Source organism: Podarcis vaucheri (assembly GCF_965113315.1).
Source record: "Podarcis vaucheri genome assembly, chromosome: 7".
In the NCBI taxonomy this organism is placed as follows: Eukaryota; Metazoa; Chordata; class Lepidosauria; order Squamata; family Lacertidae; genus Podarcis; species Podarcis vaucheri.
Window position 1 is genome coordinate 50,015,847 of NC_138765.1, and position 16,292 is coordinate 50,032,138.

Consider the following 16,292-nt stretch of genomic DNA (forward strand, 5'->3'; position numbering starts at 1 on the left):
AGCCAAAGGGTCACATTTCTTCAAAGCTAACCTTCCAGGGGCTGCTTGCCAATACGTACATTTGTTCATACATATCAATGCCCCACTAATTCTCTTTTACACATGCACACTCACACCCAGTAGCAACGATCAAACTTGGAGACTATCCCCTAAGGAGAGGCAATTAGGCTTCAAGTCCCCACCCTGGATTTGAGAACAGCCTCTCGGACAATGAAATTTATTTTCCAAGACTACTTGGGGAGGATTTTGGCAGAGGCACAGCACACAGAGAGGGTTAACCCTTACCTACCTAAAGGCAACCCCGCAAGGTTCCTTCCCAAAGCAATTAGGCTTGAAAACAGCTTCCTATTGGCTCAAAGGCTGCTTTCAGGCCTAATTGCAGCATGCAGGGGGGAGGGGGGGAGGAGTGCTGTAGGCCATATCGGGTCAGTGGCCTCAAAGTTTCTTACCCATCAGTTGCACTGTGACCAGTGCTGACTAAGAGAGTGAGCTCCTCCACCAGGCCCAGAACGAAACAGAAGCAGTTTTTTTTCCTCCAAAAAAGTCATTTATTGAACTTGTTAAACATTATTCAAAAATGAAAGATTAAGAGTCTAGATAAAAAGGAAAAAAGTGGTGTAAAAGCAAAATAATAATAATGATGAAAGGAGTTGTCTAACTCATGAACATGCTCCACCACACAAAGAACCAACGCTGCTTCCTAGGACGGGTGGGCTTCATGAACTTTTCATCCCTCACCCACAAGCCGCGCAGGTGGAGGCAATACTTCACTATGGCTGCTGTGACTCACAACCCGCTGGCACCTTTGACCTCCGACTACCTTGGCAGGGTACTCCTGAAACAAAAGGGCAAGGCTTGCCAAGCTCTGCCAAACCCCTCAAATTCTTGGGGAGGGGCTCCAAGCTAGAAAATAGGAGGAAGATGGGATTAGTGTCTGCGCATCTAACTGGTACAGTACAAAGAGAGGCAGGTGGTGGGTAGGGCCATGGTCTGCTCACACAGAAAAGAACTGGATTATACGGGGCTAACACAGCTGGGGCTCAGACCCTTCTATCCATCCCACACATCTGTAGCGCGGACGTATTTTCCCAGCAAGAGCATTAGAAGAAGAAAAGAAAAAGCCACATTTGGTTAGCAATGATGGACGCCCTTGTGGAGAGGCTGCTGGAGCCTTGTTAGGACATGCTGGGTGTGGCCAGGCCTTGAAGCATGATCATGAGTCGGCGGGCCGGCTTGCTCAGGCTGTTGTGAGGCTCTGCCTGCAGGAACTGGAAGAGCTTCTGCCGCACTTGGTTCATCACAGAGCCCATATGGTCGCGGGTGATGGGGTCGCTGTGGTCTAGATGCATCACTGCCTCCTCCAGGTAACTGCAAAGGAGAGAGAGAGAGAGAGAGAGAGCACAGCACGGTTGTGATCCTGAATGCAAAACTGCAGGCATGTGTATACAATGACATTCCATGAATGTATAAGGAATGGGCAGAATTGAGCTCCCCGAGTTTCTCAGTTTTATGTGCGAAGAAAGCAAGTTTCCAGACCTTATGGATGCAAAGATGCACTTGAAGGTATGTGTACAACTAAACTCAGAAATAAGAAATAGCTGAATAAGATGTCTAGCAGGTGCAGCTGGGCCTTTAGTGTCCCGCACGGCCAGCAAAAACAGACTTGTACAAAGTAAGATAAATAACGCAAGTTTTTCCCAGATGCAGGAATTTTGTCTGCATTTTAAAGGGCGGAACATACAGGGCCCTGGTGTAGGAAGCACTTGCCACTTCCCTGTGGAAGGAAAGGATGCATCTACCGTTAGGCACCACTGGGCGATACTCACTTCAGTTTCAGTTCTGTCCGAGCTCCCAAATCTGAGGAGAGCTGCTGAATGAGAGACAAGAGGACAGGCTGGGACAGTGGGCAAGGATGCTGCCCAAACACTTGCTGAGGGTCAACTGTCTCACAGACGTAGAGGACTAGGTTCAAATCAGCTGCAGTGAGAGCCTGTAGAAAGAGGAGAGTGCCCTGGTTAGAAATCTACATTTCTAGAGAAGCTCAATAAGGCTGAATAAGGCTTTGAGCACAATAGTGCAGTACTCTTGGCCGTTCTCTCCACCTGTCTGTCTCCACTTTGCTAGGACACTGGGAGAAGAGAGCTTCTGTTTCTAAGTGCATGTGACCATCCCATACCCATGGCCCATGGTCTTGTGAGGATAGCCAGGGATTAAAGCAGAATTGGAGCAATGGAAGGATTTTAGGACCAGAGCATAACAAAAGCTGCACACAGTCCACCAGCACAGACTTGAACTCACACCTTGTAAGAAAGTAAGAGCAGCCAGGTACTTCCAGGTAGCCTACAAAGCCAAGGCATGAAGGCAATACCTGACTTTTTGCCCCCAGGTACAATCAGGCCCCCCACACCTCCCCACTTGGCCAGCCAGGCTGTTTTGGTTAAGCCATGACTACCTGTTCTACATACGATGTCAGGTGTGGGGCAGGTAAAGATGCAGCTGAGCCAAAGTGCAATTGTAGGTACTGCCAATTGGTGGCACCTGCAAAGCTGTATGTGAAGCCCAGTGTGTGGCACTTGGCAAGTGCTGACCATCAGCTGCTGCTGCTGTTGGGGCTTCCCTGCACTGAACTACAGATAGCAGATCACAGTGTCATTGTGGCAGGTGGGCAACTCCACGTACCTATCAAACTTGGGTCGGGGGAGATAAGGATCTGATTTACCAACCAGATCTAGTTTCCCACCCCTTGGTGCTGGGAGTAACATCAACAGGCTGGGCTTTTCCACTTGCCTTGCCCCACACCTTTCACCATGGAGCCTGCTAAAGTCTGCCGCCTTGCAGACACTGCTGGAAGGGGTGTTTGGTAGAGAAAAAGCAGCCAACATAAAAACTGTGAGCATATGTGAGGCTTGAAAGAGAAGCAGCAATATTAACCTCCCCAGATGAGGGCTGGGGAAAAGACAAAGATAGACCCAGATGAGAGCTGGAAGAAAGACTTCCTTTAAGTGAAAGGTGTGGCTGCCAACTAGTGTGTGTAGGATGGAGAACAGATATCTATTTGGACTTATACATAGTGTATTTTTATTTCTTGGTCCAGGTTCATTTTTTCTCATGTTTAGTGTTAAGCAGATATGTTAGGTAAATTTATTTGCACTGCTTTACATTAAGTTGTTATGAATTGACTGTTGTTTTTATTATGTATTTAGACACTGACACTGCCGTTATTTGCCACTATGATTTTTGTTTTAATGTTCTTCATACATTGCTGAAAGCAGCTTTGGATACCATCTTGTGGAAAAGCAGGACACAAACAAATGAGTGACTGATGTTAAATAGCCTGCTATTGCTGTTGGCACACATACCACCATCCAACTGTGTGCATGTATATATAGCGGCCAATTTAGGATTACACTTTGTGCAACTGATGAAGTGGAGTCTGGTCCACTAAAACATATGGTGTCATAAATGTGTTAGGTCTCTAAAAAGGTGCCACAAGCCTCTGCTGTATTTGCTGCGATGGATTAACACAGCAATCCGTCTGAATACTGCCAGTCAGTTTCACTGGGAGATCCCAAGTTCTACTATAATGAGAGAAGAATAAAAAATATCTCTATCCACTTTCTCCACACCATACCCTATCTTATAAACCTCACAGACTTAAAAACACTGATGGAAAACAACCCTTTCCTCAAACTTGAGTGGAAGTATGAAAGAGACAGCAAAAGTTAATCCATGCTAAACTGCCTTGAACACACAACATATAGATTGGTTATATATGCACCAGCAGGGCTACGCAGTCACGCTTAAATGATACACTTTGAACTATAAGACAGCTGCTCTGGGCGCCCCCTGCTGGTTCTAAGGCAGACCACCAGCTGCCCCTTCGTGACTCCCAGAAAGATGCCTCCAAAAAGGATGGGGAGCCTGTGACCCATCAGAAGCTGTTGGGACTACAACTCCCAGCATCCCAGCCCACTGACTACCTGGTCGGGGCTGATGGGAGTTGGAGTCCAGCAACACCTGGGTTTCTTCTCTTTAAAAACCTCACGGTTCTCTCTCTACTGAGCTTTGTGCCTGCTTCCTTGAGGATGTGGCCATCTGGGTCCTTCAGAGAGCAGTTGCGTAGCCAGTGTGTTGCCTCTATGGTTGGAGAGATGCATACCTGCTGGAAGGCTTGATTCAGGTGCCCCTGCTGCAACAGCTGTAACACGTGAGCCTGCTGGGACTGGAAGTCGAGGTGAGTGGCAGGGATCGGAGTGCCTGCAGCAGAGCGCATGGCCTGCATGATGCTGGAGGTGACAGCAGCCTGCTGCTCCTTCATGGCCATGCTCACCTCCCCTTTGATCACCCGCTGGACTTGGGCCAGGATGGACTCCTGCATGCTGGAGAGAAGAGAAAAAAGGGAACTTGGAGGGGCTGTGTAGATCCAGTGGGGCATTGGTGGGGGGACAGAAGTGGGAAGATTGCAGGAGCAAGAGACTGGTTGTACATAATTCCAGATAACATTCCCATTTCGTTCTCTGAACATTGTGCCCATTCCCAAGACAGAGCAGAGAAGACCCTGGACGTAGGGAAGCTTCCAATACTGATATTGCCCAGCTGGTAGAAAACTGCACTGCTTATGACAAGTGTGGCAGGGCAGGGGAATTTCAAAGGGTGTGTGTGCCCTGTTTTCTCATATGTGAAGGATCAGATGAGTCAGTTTCATGCAGATCTCAGGACCCACTGCTATTAATCTGGTGCAAGACTCTCTGTTTTGCCCTTCTTTCTATGAGAGATGCCCCCATCTGCTCTGCCACTCACTTGCCCACGATGACGTGAAGCTGATGCTGCACCTCGGAGTGCATGCTGGCCGTAATGGTGGCTGCCAGCTGATCAGTTGTGCTCTGGAAGTTGTTGACCAGCTGCCGGAGCTGGCTCACCACAGAGTCCCGGGCATCCTGCTCTCGCGCTTTCTTACTCTTCATGTGGGTCTCCAGCTGCTGAATATCTACAAGAGAAGATTTACAATTACTCAAAAGCCAGCTGGCTACCATTGGAGTCCATTCCCACGGCCTCTGGCCTCTCTCCCACATCACCCTCAAATCCAACTCCCCTTCACGTTCCCAAAGCCTTCATACTGTCAACTCTGCAGCAAGGCACAAAAAAACACACAGGAGTTTTGTCTAATGCAGGGGTGGGCCTCACCTGTGGCCCTCTGGGTGTTGCTGGACTATGAACCCCATCATTATGTTTTTATATGTGCTGGAAGCTGCCCAGAGTGGCTGCAGAAACCCAGCCAGATGGGTGGGGTATAAATAATAAAATCATCATCATCCCTGGCCATTGGATGTTATAGGCCAATGATGGGAGTTATAGTCCAGTAACATCTGAAGGGATGCAGGTTCCCACCCCTGATCAAAGGCACCTTTTTTATTTCTGCTGAGGAACAGGGGTTTTCTGAATGCACAATGTGAAAATGCTCGAGAGGGATTTGGGCCATTGCCTAAACTGCTGGTTGTGTTTATCCAATGGCAACCACAAGACTGTTTACCAGGAGCATTGCCCCATTCTCAAAGGTTCTGGGCAGTAAGAAAGGAGAAAGCATCTCACTAACAATTCCATTTGAACCCCATTCAAGAACCTTAAAGATTTAACAAGTATTAGGTATCCTGACCTACCAGCTAAGCCCTGACTCCTAAAAGCTGACTTGAAGAGGAAGACCTTCTCAAGGGATGCTCAGGCATATTTTTCAAATGGAAAGGGCACTAGTGTCTTGAAGCAACCACTGAGAATGCCTCCTGGTTCACCCTTTTTGTCTTAAAAGGTACTGCTAAGAAGGCACTTGTAGTTTAGGAGAACGAGAAGGGATCTCGTGGAGCCAGCAGGTTCCAAAATATACTGCTATTCAAGTCAAGGAGGGGCTTCATCAGTCAAACTCTGAACCATGAATTGTACCCTAAAATCAACAGGAAAATAGTCTGTAGGACTGGAGTGATGTGCCACTCCTGTGTTCTGCACCAGCTGCTGAGGCCTGAGCTTGACAAAAGGTGTTGCAGCTTTATCACCTTAAGAGCAGTCCCAGCTAGCAGCCATCACTGGACTATAAGTCTACATAGGCCAAAATTCTGTTCCCACACTACTTAGCTGCTGCAAGGAAGCCGACATGCTGGAGAAAGAGGTATGAGTCTTTCTACATAGCCTTCTGGTAGCCTCCAAGCATGAGATGTTCCATTTAACCATAGTGGCTGGTAGCCTTAAGAAACACTCCCCTCAGACTCATGAAAGAGAAGCTTATCAAGGCTATTGGATATGATGATGGCTTTTCAAAAGGGCATTCCTGCTTTCTGGAGCCTCTTTTTTGCCCCACAGTTCTGTAAACTAGTGTTTCCCACGGCTGACAGTATACAAAGCTGAAAAGGAGAGAAGCAGAGAGTGGGGCATACATTCTTGTGTGCCTTGCTTGAAGGTGTCATTGATCTGCTGGAACATTGATTGACAGCTCTTCTCAAAAGCAGGAAGCACCACACTCTGGAATGCCTCCCTGTATGCCGACTGCATGGGGCCCTGCAAGGCATCAGCAGCCGCCCGGGCAATGGCATCTGTAAGGTTCTGCAATCAAAACACAATCACAGCTCAGTTTACTGAGGTTTCTGGTCTAAAAAGGTGTCACAGACATCAAAAATATGAGCCGATGTCTGGCCTAGCACATCAACACCTTGAAAAGGCGCTAGGAGGCAGCAGTGTTGCAGCTAACTGGGCAGCCTGACCAGAACTCGCTACCCCAGCACCACAAACCACCTTCCCTCCCTGTCAAACTGGCAGGGATCTGCTCCCAGCAGCCAACCCCACCCATTACCTTTGATTTCACCAGTTTGGTGACGTTCTCCTTCAGTGTCCCCTCAATGGCTGTAAGCTTGGTGGCAATGGTGTTATTCAGCTGCCCAGTGATGGGATCCAAAGTCTTGGAAACACCTTGTTAGCAGAGAGACAGCAAAACAAAAGTCATGCCCCCATTTTATCTCTCTTAAATAAATGAAGAAATATATGAGGACCTTGGGAGAGGTCCATGCATGGACCATCCCTTGAAACAATGGCATCAACCCTTCCTGCTTTGTTAACTCTCCAGGGAGAAAGAAACTGGAATGGGTTGCTTATCTGCAGCAGAGAAAACTCTCGGGCTCTGCTCTCAGCAAATCCTGGGAACCCAGATCTTCACTGGGCTGGCTGCATTGCCTTTCCTGTTTTTCTCTTCAAAATCCAAACCCCATGCCAGAAAGCTTTCTGGACACCACAGGATAACCACTTACTGTCGCCTTTGTCAGCTTGGTGCCCTACAGATGGACCAACATTCCATCAGTCCCAGCCAGCACTGATGGGAGTTGTAGTCTAAAGCATCGGGGGGGGGGGCAGGATGGAGAAGGCTGCTCTACTTCCGAAGAAGCACCTCCTTTGTTCTTTTGCAAATTGATCAGAATCCAAGATGGGGGACTTACACGGGGGCACCGTCTTTTTCATCTCCTCGCGGATGGTCCTTTCCAGCCGGTTGCAGGCAGCCGTGGAGAGGGACTGGGAAAGCTGCTGGGACAGATGCTCCTGCAGTTGCCCACTGCGCTGCTGTCCCTCAGCTAAGGCCTGGTCCAGCCTCCGCTCTGAAACCGCAGGAGTTAAGGAAAGCAAAGGGAGAGACCATGGCTCTGTGCTAGGGGACATGCATGGCATACGAATGGTCTCTGCCACCTCCGGCTACAAAGGAAGATGCAGCAGATGCTGGGAGAGACCTCGGCCCTCAACTCTGTGGACAGCCGCTGCTGAGCTAGATGATCAACAGCCTGACCTAGCATGGGGCAGCTTCCTCCCAAACCGTCAGGTGGGATCCTCATTCCTCATATCTTACCAGCACCGCTGCCACCAACACCAGCAAAAAATAAATGAAAAAAATGTTTTTATATACACCTATCTGCATATATTGCCTTTGGAGTATAAACCCTACTTCACAGGGCTTTTGCAAGGAAAAAAATAGAAGAGTGCTTGGAAGAAAGGCAGGATACAAATGTAAGAACATAAGAAGAGCTCTGCTGGATCAAGCCAAAAGCCCATCTAAGTCCAGCTTCCTGCTCTCACAGTGGCCAACCAGAAGCTTATAGCAAGCTGGACCTGAATGTTTTTCATTAAAAAAACTTTTTATAATGAAGGTTAACAGTATATATTTAGTTTTATTTTCTGCAAGTGGTATTTCACGCCTTTTCTTTCAGGACTGGAACTTAAGGGGCTCTTCTCACAGAAGGGGACCCAAGCACTAAGGAAGTTGTTTAGCCTTACCTACAAAGAGGGAGAAGGCAGAAATAACCATTCCTGGATAACCTCCGCCACTGAAGGAAGAGAGGAAACTATGGAATAAATTCTATGGACAAATATAACAAAAGTCTTAAAAGGTGTGCACGATCAACACATTATATTGCACTCATTGTTCCAATGCATTCTAAAATTAATCATGATTTAATATTAAGAATATCACACATTTTCTTTGTTAGACTGGTATGGGTTTTTGTTTGCTGGATATTTTCTCCTCTGTCACTCTTTTTATTTCAGGGGCGGGGAAGCCTTGTCAGCCCAAGAGCCACATTTCCTTGGCAGCCATCTCCTGGGGGCCAAATGTTGGTGGTGGGTGTGGCCAGAGAGAAAAAAAGTGGGTGGAGCAATGGATACAACTCCTGCCTTTGGACAGCAGGCAACATTCCAGCCTTGCAAAAGAGGTTTTACACACACACATCCCCTGCCCCCAATTTCTCCGCTGTTCACCCAGAGAAGCAGGAGGCCAGTGTCTTTATTCCAGCTAAGCAAAAGCATCCAAAAGCATGGAGTAGGACTGATGAGAGGCATGGCTTGGGAATGGGGTTCCCCACTCCGGGACAGAGTAATGGCTAAACTAGACACAATAAAATTTAATGGACATTTCCCTTCACTCCAGAAGGCAGTCAGCTATATTTAAACATTTGGTTTTAAAAAAGGATCAGGGATTCCAACAGAAACTGGCCACAGTCCTCATAAGCGCTCAGCTTTGAATGGGACAAACCCATGACAGAGAAGGGCCCAGAAGGCACTTTTCTGGGAAGGATACGCTCCTGCTCTTGCTGGGAATCCACCACTCGCTCAATGTGGCCCATGAGGGAGCTCTGCACAGCATCCAGGTGGTCAGTGAGCCTCTGCATGAGTTCCATCTGGTTCTGTCTCAGTTCAACAATCTCCCTCTGCTGGGTCCTCAGAAGAGACAACAGCTCATCCTGGTACTCAGGAGCAACCTATTGGAAGAGGAGGCAGGGGAAATGTAAGCACTCCAAGCACTCTCAGGGGATCCTCTCTGTGTTACATGGGAGGCAGCAACATAAAGAGTTCAACCCAATGATAGGGAGCCACTTCAGAGAAGGCCAACAAAGCAAATTTAGCAAATCTCAAGGTGCAGAAAGTCCCAGGCTCAGATGAGTATCCTAGTGGAGGAATATGGTAACATAATCCTTCATTTTTGGATTCCCAAAAGGAATTTAGACAATGGATGAGGACAATCTATAACAGCTGTAATTGACTTGGTGTACCCCAAAACATCTGGATGGCACTAGGTTGGCGATGGGTGAACTATATATAAAAAAGCAGTGGCCAGAGTCTTAGCAAAAGGCGTCAGACCAGAACATAATAATGTTAAAAAGGGGCATAAGACATGGGGGTGTCCATTTACCCACTTCTCCACCTTTTAAAAATTGAGTCTTTGAACCCTAAATCTGTACAATTCCATAGGAGGAAGAGATGCAGGGCATCCCCCATGGCAGGAATGTGGAACTGGTACGCCTTGTCCTGATTTCATGTGGGGAGTGAGGGGAGCATGGAGAGAGAGAGAGAGAAAAGAGAGCTGAAATGAACAGAGCTATAGAAGGAAGGGAAGCTCAGGGCAAGAAGTGAGTTGGAATCTCTGGCAAAAGTGACTTTTCCCTCTCCCTGCAGCCTGCTAGACTAGGAAGAAGAGGGTTGAGGACGGAGAGAGAGAAGAGTCCTATTTTTGATCCCTGACACAAGAAAAAGTTCCCCACCCCACCTTTTGGGAAGGAAGAACTGAAAGCTTTGCTGTATATGGAATTTCTAAAAGAAAAATACTCACCTGCTGATCAAAGGCTCTTGGGGACTGTTGCACATCCCTGAAAATGAAGGGAAGATGTTAATGCGACGACTGCGTGAATTGCACATCACAAGCACTGCATGCATAACCAGGGGGATTATACCAGAAATGTGGCCTGCTACAAATGTCCTGATTGCTTCAAAAAAAATAAAGCGTGTCTTTTCTGACTTGGAAATGGCTCTGCTACAGGGTGGTGATCTCTACACACCCCCACACCCACACGCCAATTGAAAAGTACAGAGAGCTGAATGAAGACTTAAGAACAAATTTTCTACACTTCTGCTCATCTCCTCCTCCCTAATGACCAAGAGGAGGAACAAACACAGGATTCATTTCTCATTTCACCAGTTCCGGGCTCGCTGATACGTGCAAAACAGGGATCATGGTTTAAAATTAATTCCAATCAGCTTCAAAAGAAGCCGCCTTCAAGCCATCCGTGGGTTATGAAGCTGGCTTGTTTTGCGAACTAGGTTTTACTTTAAACCCTGATTCCTGGTTTGTATGTAATGACAAGCCAGGAATCAGGGAAGAAGCACAGAATCCTGATTTATTCCTCCTCCTGGCTGAGGAGGAGCAGAAGAGGGGAAAGCTAGAGCCTATGGCTTCACAGGTTCACAGAGGCTTGGTCACTTAATACAAGCCCTACCACCGTTTCCAGCCTTATAAGGAGGCTCCACTTTGCCGTCATTCCCAACCTTCCAAGCAGCATATGCTCACCCATCATCTTTCTTCCCCTTCCTCTTTAGCTTTGGAGATGCTCGAGGCGACACTTTGGCTTTCCAGTCCTTCACAGGCAGGCGCTGTGCAGCTGCTTTGGCACTAAATCCACCAGATGTAGAAGCCAAGCTTGCAACTTCATCATCATGGTCACTGCAGAGGAAAGCCAGTCCTGATGAGTACTTGCCCCAACACAGCAGTCTTAAGGCAGACCTTGTGGTCAGCAACAGAAAAGGGGCAGACGCCACCTAAGTGGAACTGGGGTAATGCGCCAATTGACGCTGCCACAAACTTCTACAAGAAAGCTGCCTCTAGTTTCAAAATTTAACAAAGATAGCTCCGCTCTTATCTAAGGGACCCAGCTTTGTACCATCATGATTAGCTGGCCTGTGGCACTAGTGTCACAGGCAGAAGGAGCCTGAGGTATTGCACATGCCAGTATGCTTGCATCTGCTACATCCAAAATCCTAGTTATGAGCAGCCAGTTGTTGCATGCAGAAGATCAGAGGGCAGCATGTGTCCTCAGTGAGCAAAACAAGGTGAATATTCAACTGATTCACTGTGCCCAGAAACATCCACTGAGCACATCAGAAAACTGCAAAGGGGAAAAGAGAGGGGGATTGGCACCTGCCAATACCTTTGTTCAGCGCTGGCATCCTGGCTGTCATGCTGCAGGAGGTGGTAGCTGTGCCTGTGGTAGGAGCTCTTGTGTTTCTCTTCCACTTCATTCCTGGGGCTAAGGGCAGGGGAGACCGGGGAAGAGAAGGAAACAATTCCATCACACTGAATTTATTCTGCCTCATTTTATTTATCTAACTTTCTTATATGCCCCTTTATGTTAGACAGACTTCAAAGTGAGCTCCCATAGAAATATACACCTATAGTAAGAAAGGGTTGTACAGTGGTACCTCGCAAGACGAATGCATCGCAAGACGAAAAATGCGCAAGACGAAAGAGCTTTCCGTTTTTTGAGTCGTTCCGCAAGACAAATTTCCCTATGGGCTTGCTTCGCAAGACGAAACGTCTTGCGAGTTCTTGTGAGTTTGTTTCCTTTTTCTTAAAGCCGCTAAGCCGTTAATAGCCGCTAAGCCGCTAATAGCCGTGCTTCGCAAGACGAAAAAACCGCAAGACAAAGAGACTTGCGGAACGGATTAATTTCGTCTTGCGAGGCACCACTGTATAAGTACTCAGAGGAGACCCACTGAAATCCATGGGCTTATGTTAGTTATGTCCATCTACTCTGAGCAGAACTAACATTGGCTAGAAATCAAAACAAACTAAGTATCATACCATTCAAAGTACACAAAATAATTCTTAGCAGTTTTCATGCCACTCAACAACGGAACAAGAAAGAGGGCTGAATTGGAGAAAACAGAGTCGGCTCCAAAGACTTTTATAATAAGCAAACGGGTCTGGCAAAACCCATTAACGTTGTGGCAATCCATGCTTATGAGTGGAGGACGTTCCATAGCTGGGGTGCCACCACATATAAGGCCCTCTTCCAGGCCCCTGCATAATGAGCAGCACTCACAGGGAGGACCACTAGTAGCACCCCTACTGCTGCTTCAGGGCTCGAGACAGTTGGTATAGTGGGGTACTCTGGCAAGAACTGAAGTCTCAGATCTCATCCATGCAAAGGATGGGAGCTGAGCACTCAGGTGCAGAGTAAGTGCTGAAGCTTTCATTTCTGTGCGAAACACCCAGAGCAAGTATGATTTTCCTTCAGGCTGGCCTGTGTGCTCAAACCAAACATAGCCATTAAAAGAAAGGGCCAAACAGTAGAGCTGGGGTTAGGCAGCAATTGAGTCAATGGAGACTTATTATCTCTTATTTTATTTATAGCCTCCAAGGCAAGGCACATCACTCTCCTCCTCCTCCATTTTAGCCCTACAACCTTCTGAATTAGGTTAAGCAGAGAGATAATAAGGCCACCCAGTGAGCCTCATGGCCAAGAAGGGATTTGAACCTGGGTCTCTACAACCTTAGCTTGACAATCTAATAAATACTATGCAACACTAGACATGACTGCAATAGGTGAAGTGGAAGAGCACAGGCTTTGCATGCAGAAATCCCCAGGTTCAATTCCATTTTAAAAGAATCATGTGACAGGGCTGGCATAGGCCTCTCTATCCCTGACATTCCTGGAGAGCCACTGTCACCACTGCCTACTCAATGGGCCAGATGGACAAAGAGGCTGACCTGGAATAAGGCAGCTGCTGATCTTCCAGTGTAGAAAGGAGATGGGAGTTCAAGACAACATGTGATGGCCCATATCAGCAGTAGGGAACTTGTGACCCTGGACATCATCTTGCTGGACTACAACTCCCAACATCCAAAGCCATTGGCTGTGCTGGCTGTGGATGATGGAAAGAGGACTCCAAAAACATCTGGAGGCCCAAGATTGGTGCGTCCCCAAAAGAAAGGAAGGAGATAGCAGGTACCTGTCTGCCATGCTGTTCCTGGTCTCCCTGGTGATGTCAGGGGCAGCTGGCCACGGTTGGCTCACGCCAGCGTCAGAAGCCACGTTTTCCTGAGGTAAGGCCGCCTCCAGCAGCGAAGGCGCAGTCAGCATGTCCACTTCATTGGGGGCCATGTCCAAGGAGTGATGGCTGTGCTCCGAGCTGTGACGATTCCGCGGGGAGAGCAAGTGCAAGGCTGATGCTGCGGAAGCCATACTGTCCGCATGATGGTTGGAATCCAGGATCTCTGTGGGGAGCCCAGGGGGGCCGCCTCCAAAGCTGCGCTGCAGGGTCTCAGAGGCAATCTCTGGGATGTCCTGAGACATGGCGGTAGAGGCAGAGGAAATGACGTCTGGGGAGCGCTCACGAGTAGGCGAAGACTGGGGCACCACCAGAGGCTCCACTTCCTGCCGCTCTAGCGCAAGAGGGGCATTCCCTGGGGAAACCTTGACCAGAGAAGGGAACAAGTTAACCTTTTCCCTTTCATTCTCCACACTATCTAGGAAGTTTACTTAGATGCCCAATTGTCTTGACAACCTTCCTTCCTAATCCCATTTTTTCTTTCTTACATTTTAAGTATATATAGACTGCTTTTTGGAAGATGCCCCCAAAGCAGTGTACAATTAACACAGCAAATCGAAAACATGATGATGATTTGTACATAGTGAGGAAACAGATTAAAAGTTTTGCAGTATTTACTGATCATTTTATTACTTTGTTTTTAGTAGGCCTTTCCCTTATAGAGATTAGGGCAGCATATATGATTACCCCAGTTTTATCCTCACAACATGAGATAAGCCACAATTCTATGATTCTAGGTGGCACAGGAAACTAAGGACTGAAAAGAGGTCATGGGGAATACCTGTATATCTGTAACACACAACTTGATACAACTATATGTCTTGGGGCAGCTTACATAAGCAAAGATATTTTTCTACATGCAATGACCACGTTGGGGCACCCCCTTTTCCTATTTATGGGGAAGAACGCATGCGTTGAACTCAGTATGGCAGAAATCAGACAGTATACCCGAGATCAGTGCACTCTAGTGCAGGCGTGAGGAACCTTTGGGCCTTAAGATGCTGGCTGGACTCCAACTCCCATCAGCCCTAGCCAGCATGGCCAACGGTTAAGGTTGATGGGAGTTGTAGTCAGTAACATCTAGTGAGGGGGACTGGTTCCCCACCCACTGCTCCAGTGGCTTTGGGCACCCATACCACATGCACACAGTGTGGACGATGACACAGTCAGGGAGAAAGGTAAATCTTTGCACGCTCATAGAAAATCCACCTTACCGGGATGGGGGCCTTTGGGGTCAGTTTGTCAGGAAGGCCAGGGAGGAGGACCGAATGACTTCGAGGGCTTGTCTGCAGACTTCCACTGCTGCCGCTTAGGGTAAGGCTACTATCCAGCTGCATCTTTGGGCTCAGAGACACTTCTTCAGCTGGCCTGCGGCGGGGAAAAGGCAAATTTGTCCATAGAGGTTACAAAAGAGAGTGGTCTTGCAAACCCCAATTAAAAATCAGCCCAGGGAGAAGGGTTCCGACAACAGCATGCTTAAGGAACTGTGCCATTGACTTTACTGTCCTATGGGACTGTCACCCAAGCAACGCTCTCATAAAGAAGACCTCCTTGGGGGACACTGTATGGGAGAAGCTGAAACAATGAATGCTAAAAAGCTAGAAGGGGACCTACAAGAGGTGGTCATCCATTCCCTCAAGTAATTCAGAGATGTGGTGAGAAGCTAGTGGGAGAGCAGTGACTGCAGTCTTACTTGTCTCACTATCTGTTAGTACATGAGAAATCTGAAGCCTGATGGCCCCTCGTGGTTCTTGCCTGGTAAACAATGCTGAACTGGCCTCTGTGCTCTTCTATATCCTACAGCTATATTCCAAGGAACAGGGGTTCCTCCCCTGTCCTGCAAGTCTAGGACCCTCCACTATCTGCCTACAAGGTCACTTCATTACCAGCCTCTGCTATCTATTCCAATTATATGAAGCAAAACCTACAAATCTCAGGAAATGTTCTGGGGAATTGAGCTGAAGAACAAAGGGGATGCCTCTCCTTGGGAATAGGGATAGCGCATTTGACAGCTGCAACTCTGAAGATGACAGAAGCGCCGCCTTAAAAAAAGGTCCCTGAGATATCCATGTGAGCCATTTCATTTTCATGCCTGATTCTGAAGGGAGTCTCCTTGCCCTTGAAAGTACTCAGTGGGTAGCACTGGGAAGGAGTCCTTGCCTAGGGCTTACCTGGGAATGGAGGGGTCACTGATGGAAGAAGTGCTCATGGTTGTGACAGCTGTGAGGGAACTAATGCTGCTTCCAGGTGACACCGTGACCTGGCACAGAAAATTCAATGGTGTTAGAAAACTCTGCCAGCAAGCATTTTAATTGAATACATACACAGTATTGTCTGCTAGTAAACACTCCTCGTGTACTACATTATATACATATATTTATATATATGGAGTAAATTACCGGTAACTCTGCACCACCCAAAAACTATTTTGCCATTATAAGAAGCACCATACTTCTCCTTACGTCTGCTTACAATTCTGATTTTCTTAAAGATTGCTTTTAACTTTTACTGACATTTTTAATGTATATTTTATATTCTTTTAAACAGCTCAGAGGTTTTACTTACAATTAAGTGGTATACAAAGTGGTATACAAATTGGGTCAAATAGTTAATTCCAATTAGTGCTTAGAACAGATTTGAATAACTGCTGGCTTAGAAACATATACAAGGAACAGTGGAAATTGCTTCTCTGTTCTTTGTTGTCCTGAGCACCATCTAATCCAGATTTCCCCAACATGGTGCTCTCTAGATATTTTGGATGACAACTCTCATCAGCCCCGGCCAGTAGAGCCAGTAGTCTAGAAGTCCCATCATTCCAAGCAACATCTGGAGGGCCACAGGTTCTCCACCCTTGCTATAAGCAATCCCAAGTCTTTTACGTTATAATATCC

At 47.4% G+C, this 16,292-nt stretch overlaps 1 protein-coding gene across 2 annotated transcripts in view; it reads right to left on the reverse strand.

Moving 5' to 3' along the window:
- Positions 1–524: 524 nt before the first annotated feature.
- The window catches only part of EDC4 (enhancer of mRNA decapping 4), a 31,910-nt gene continuing 16,142 nt past the window's right edge, over positions 525–16,292 (reverse strand). For both annotated transcript variants that reach the window (XM_082229281.1, XM_082229280.1), the window contains exons 16-29: positions 15,573–15,661; positions 14,616–14,769; positions 13,303–13,766; positions 11,499–11,597; positions 10,862–11,014; positions 10,127–10,163; positions 9,098–9,278; positions 7,473–7,628; positions 6,836–6,951; positions 6,423–6,588; positions 4,801–4,987; positions 4,160–4,379; positions 1,827–1,990; positions 525–1,368 (exon numbers count right to left, since the gene is read on the reverse strand). In XM_082229281.1, coding sequence (XP_082085407.1) covers positions 1,176–1,368; positions 1,827–1,990; positions 4,160–4,379; positions 4,801–4,987; positions 6,423–6,588; positions 6,836–6,951; positions 7,473–7,628; positions 9,098–9,278; positions 10,127–10,163; positions 10,862–11,014; positions 11,499–11,597; positions 13,303–13,766; positions 14,616–14,769; positions 15,573–15,661 — 2,379 coding nt within the window. In that variant the 3' untranslated portion in view covers positions 525–1,175. The remainder of the gene's footprint in view (positions 1,369–1,826; positions 1,991–4,159; positions 4,380–4,800; positions 4,988–6,422; positions 6,589–6,835; positions 6,952–7,472; positions 7,629–9,097; positions 9,279–10,126; positions 10,164–10,861; positions 11,015–11,498; positions 11,598–13,302; positions 13,767–14,615; positions 14,770–15,572; positions 15,662–16,292) is intronic.